A 4,873-nucleotide genomic window follows, 5' to 3' on the forward strand; every position below is an offset into this window, starting at 1 on the left:
AAAAAAAAAACGAAATCACCGTAGAGAAGAAGACTTGGATAGAGTGAGAGCAGTAATACCTCATCTCCTGCAAAACAGAATTGAACTCATTATTGAGCTTTCCCGGGAATCAAACACGCCTGAGAGTTGAGAAATTACGGAAAAGCCCTTACCGAGAATGACGTTGACGCCGAGATTGTACCGCCGAATGAGCCACGAGACGCCTTCGACTTGGTGCGGCTTCAGCGTCGCCGTCACGCCGAGCTCTTCGGCGCTGACACGCGCCGGAGAAGCGCGTGCGTCGTCGGCGAGTATGATCTCCGCCGCGGCTCTGAGCCTCTTTTCGTAATTATTCATCGTCTGAGAGGTTTAGTCAAGAAATTATTTGACCGTCTTTTTGAACAAAGCAGCGAGGAGGGAAGAGAGAGAATTACTACGAGTCTACAATGACGGAAAACCCCTTACATGAGTTCTGTATTTACTAAATGACCGCATCGTTTGAGTTTTGTTTATCCAGTTCGGTTGAGGGTAGTTTTGACTCGGTAAAAAAAATGGAGCGGCATATAAGGTGAAATGTACAGAAAATACGTGGTGAATTGTCTGTTCCACACGTGGAATAAAGGTGGCCGTCGATTTAGATCCTGATCGAATTTTCTTATTTTCTTGTTTTTACTTTCTAATGGTTTTCCTCATTAATCTAGGTTACATCAGATATTTAGCAACTTTGCCTCGTTTTGATTTCCTTTTCTTTCTAGGCAAGGAAAAGATTAGAAACTTTGGATTCCAATCCTTACCCGGAAAGGAATCCAATTCTCACTAGGATGACACATTCATTTGGTTATAAACTTATAAATAGAGACTCCACGTCTCCATGACATTTCACTACTACTCGATCACCAACAGAAAAACTCACTCCTCTCATCTGTGTAACCAAAGTAATCTTGCCATCCCCAAACCCTAGTATCATTTTTCTCATATCACCCTTTTTTCTTCAACAAACATATAGCTATGTTTGATTACCAGAGCCACCTAAAAGTTAAGCATCCCGGATGTGTTGGGAAGAAGAGACCCTTCACTGAGGACGGAAAGCTATTGATGAACCGAAGTAGGCAATCTTGTTCGGTGTGCGGTACAAGAACCCCAGTAAAGCTTTCTTGCTTCTGCTGTGCGAAAGTGTTGTGTGGAAATTGCCGTGTAAGTAGTGCTTCTGAGTTTGCAATGGTTATAGGAAATAAAAGAGGCATTTGCAAGAGCTGTTTGGATCTTGTTCTGCTTGAAGATCAAGAAAGCTCATCGGAATATGAAAGCGAAAGTGGTGATGATTTGGAAGAAATCACATCGGAAGATGAGGAAAGAATGAGCTCATCAGAAGCGCATACCGGTCTTCCTAGCAATAATTGGAAACAAAGTTATTTTGCATCTTTAGTTGCTGACAACATCAAGCTTGTCTACTTGAAAAAGAGCTTGGTGGAGGAGTTAATGAAGGAGCAGCCTGATTGTTGGGAAAGAAAAGTGGTTGGAAGTTTTGTGAGGATCAAGACTGATCCTGGAGACTATTCTAAGACAAATTTTCACCAACTTGTAGAAGTTCAAGGCATAATTAGGAAGGGCTCAAACAGTGAAGTTTTCTTGCAAGTGTTATCCAATTATGTGCCAAGAGACATTCCTGTTTCTCAGCTTTCAGATTGCAACTTCACCGAGGAGGAATGCGAGGATTTGCGGAAAGAGGTTGCAAACTGTCACTTGCTAAGAAGGCCTACAGTTTTTGAGTTTGAACACAAGGAAAGAGAGCTGCATGAAGATATAACAAAGCATTGGATTAGGAGAGAGTTGATGAGGTTGCAGAACTGTGTCGATTGGGCGAATGAGAAGGGAAGGAGAGCTGAGTTAGATGAGTACTTGGATCAAAGAGAACTGCTGAAGCAAGCATGTGAACAAGAGCGACTCTTGAAACAGGTACCGCAGGTCATCGTAGAGGTTATGAGCTAAGCGCAGTTGAGAAACTTATAGGCTCCTCTAATAGTGTCTCTTAGTTTTGCTGCCAGTAGCTCCATAAGCCAAATTGTATAGTAACTGAAATTTGATTTTAATACATTTACATATTGTCTATGATCTATCTATGGAATTCTTAAAATTTCTATAGAACAGTTAACTTTTACTTGAGAGAGTTGAGAAGATCAGAAGAATATTATTTTCTGTTAAATAAGAAGTTAGTTTATAAAAGTAGAAAGTATTTAGCCGCTACCAATTTTGTTTCTGTTCAAGCAATTTCAGAGTTGTATGATTTTGATAAAGGTATTAGTATCCGAAGGTCTTTCCAAATAATGCTCCACTGAAAAAATGCTGTTGAACATACCGCACTCTTTCTTCAACCTTCTCAAGCTTAGCAGACTTCATTTTCTGGGAGCCACTACGACTCCTTCAGAGTGCGCTTTGTACGTAGTTGATCCGGTACGAATTACAGATTGAATAAGTGAAGAAGCAGTACAACTAAATACAAGGAAAGAAATGAAAGCAAGGACATGGCGAGAACAATGGAATTGCTAGTTTGCTACTACAAGGCATACCTCTCTACAGAATTGTCTGTACATCATCAAATGCAGATCGAAATGCAAAGTTTTTCAGATCAGAGCACGGAATTAATTAGACACAACACCAGAAAATTTAACAGACAACCATTTTCTATGCTATTGATCCAAATTCATTTACATTTTTTAACGGTTCCATTTTCTATTCGAGACTTTGGGACTTTGGGTATATGACATGGTTGAAGTTGTTGCCACTAACTGTTGCTCAATTTAATTAGTGTGTCATTTTCGTGTTCCATGTGCTATATCAACAGCAAGAAGAATTGGCAGTAACGGTGCCAAAGAGACGAAACAAAGAAAGAAAATAAACTTCAAAGTAACCAGCATGCAGAAGGAAAACGAAGCAGCTAGAGAAAAGTCCATGTAGTGCATATAGTTATTGGAATCAGCCACAGACCGAAAATATTTGTCAAAGGTTGTATAGTTCATATGCAAGTTAATATGAGTCTTGATCAAAGTGAATCAAACAACTGAAGAGATTGGATACTGATCGACATGGTATTGGTGTTGATGTAGTAGCTCAAGAACAATCTTTCTTTTTGCGGCATTTCATCGAGCACCTGATGCAATGTCTAAACTTTGGAGGCTTGAGGCTTCCCCGTAATTTGAGAGCTTCCCATAATTCTGTCCTAGCTAGATTTCTGATGATATGCAGAATTATAGATTGTAACTGATGCAAATCAATAGGATAGAAATTGACCAGCAATCTCTTAAAGTGATTAATTGCTGATCTTCAGGATCTAAATTGATCCTCATTTCTACTGTATTAATGGAATGTAAGCAAGCAATTCTTACCAAAATTCTCTTTCAGTTTGATGGCGGGAAGGCTCGAAATGGGCTTAAATAATCCTAACATAATCTTCTACTTGATTTCTTCCTTCATTCATCGGCCGATTAACACCTATTATCACCTTTCCCTTAATTTCTCCAATTTAAATTTTCAAACATTCTAAAAAAAAAGAGCATAATTACCAAAAATGAACTTCTACAAACCTAGAACATACTAACCCTAGGCTCTATTTAAGAGTATCGAAACCCCCTAGCTGCCTCAAACCTAGCTCGCTAGACATCTAAGCTTCTTCAAAACTCTCTGGCTAATTAACTTTTAGCTGTTTTCTTTCACCGATCGATCAACGATGGTTATACTAAAATTACTAATAGATTCAACCTCTGGTGTGCCGTGGACAAGCACGACGTCCCGACCCCTGACAAAAAGTCTTTCTACGGTAAAACCTATGCTGCTATCATTCATGCCCAAGGTAACTTACGCGAGATCTTTCTTTTTGTTTCAGTTCATTGTATGGTTTTGCTCTTGTTACTACAATAGCTTACTTTTTATTTTGTGTTTCCAAGTGAACATAACTGGGATGGGGATGGATGCTATTTCGGTGAACGTAACGTCCAGCCATCGGACAAGGTGATGACTTTGAGAAAGGAGTTGCAAAGACGGCAAACTCAAAATCTCCCAATGTATTTTTAAGGTTCTCCTTGGGGTACATGTGTTGATGGACGATGACAGGCCGGTTCAGTTGTATGGATTATGCTAGGGTGCTCGCATAAGAGTCACTCCTCAATCTGCCCCTCAAACTTATGAGCCTTTTTGTACATCATCATCAAATGGATGTTTGTACATCATCTACTGAATTAATTATTTGTACATCATCAAATGCAGATCAAAATGCAAACTTTTTCGGATCAGAGCACGGAATTAATTAGACACAACACCAGAAAATCTAACAGACAACCATTTTCTATGCTCATTGATCCAAATTCGTTTACATTTTTTAACGGTTCAATTTCCTATTTGAGACTTCGGGTAAATGACATGGTTCAAGTTGTTGTCACCAACTGTGGCTCAATTTAATTAGTGTGCCATTTTCGTGTTCCATGAGCTATATCAACAGCAAGAAAAGTCCATAATTCTGTCCTAGATTTCTGCTGTATTTTCAAATGCTTAATTTGTAATTGATGATATGCAGAATCATAGATTGTAACTGATGCAAATCAGTAGGATAGAAACTGACCAGCAATCTCTTAATGAGTGATTGCTGATCTTCAGGATCTAAATAAAAACATTCTTAAAAAAAAAAAGGAATAAATTTCATTTGAACCCTATCATCATGCAACCTACCAAAACTGGACCTCTACGTACTCCAACCTACCTTGCTAGACGTCTAAGCTTCTTCTTAACTCTTCTTCCATAGATCAACAATGGTTCTATTGATCGATTCCATCTCTGGTGTGCGGTGGACAAGCATGACATCCCAGATGACCCTTGGCAAAAAAGCCTTTCTACGGTAAAAAAT

The 4,873-nt window shown here is 39.1% G+C and overlaps 1 protein-coding gene across 1 annotated transcript in view; it reads right to left on the minus strand.

The window, feature by feature from the left end:
- LOC101299139 (chromodomain-helicase-DNA-binding protein 1-like) overlaps positions 1 to 336 on the minus strand; it is a 7,326-nt gene extending 6,990 nt beyond the window's left edge. Inside the window, exons 1-2 of the mRNA XM_004308478.1 lie at positions 153 to 336; positions 60 to 67 (exon numbers count right to left, since the gene is read on the minus strand). Coding sequence (XP_004308526.1) covers positions 60 to 67; positions 153 to 336 — 192 coding nt within the window. The remainder of the gene's footprint in view (positions 1 to 59; positions 68 to 152) is intronic.
- Positions 337 to 4,873: the final 4,537 nt, after the last annotated feature.

This window comes from Fragaria vesca, linkage group LG7, assembly GCF_000184155.1.
Source record: "Fragaria vesca subsp. vesca linkage group LG7, FraVesHawaii_1.0, whole genome shotgun sequence".
In the NCBI taxonomy this organism is placed as follows: Eukaryota; Viridiplantae; Streptophyta; class Magnoliopsida; order Rosales; family Rosaceae; genus Fragaria; species Fragaria vesca.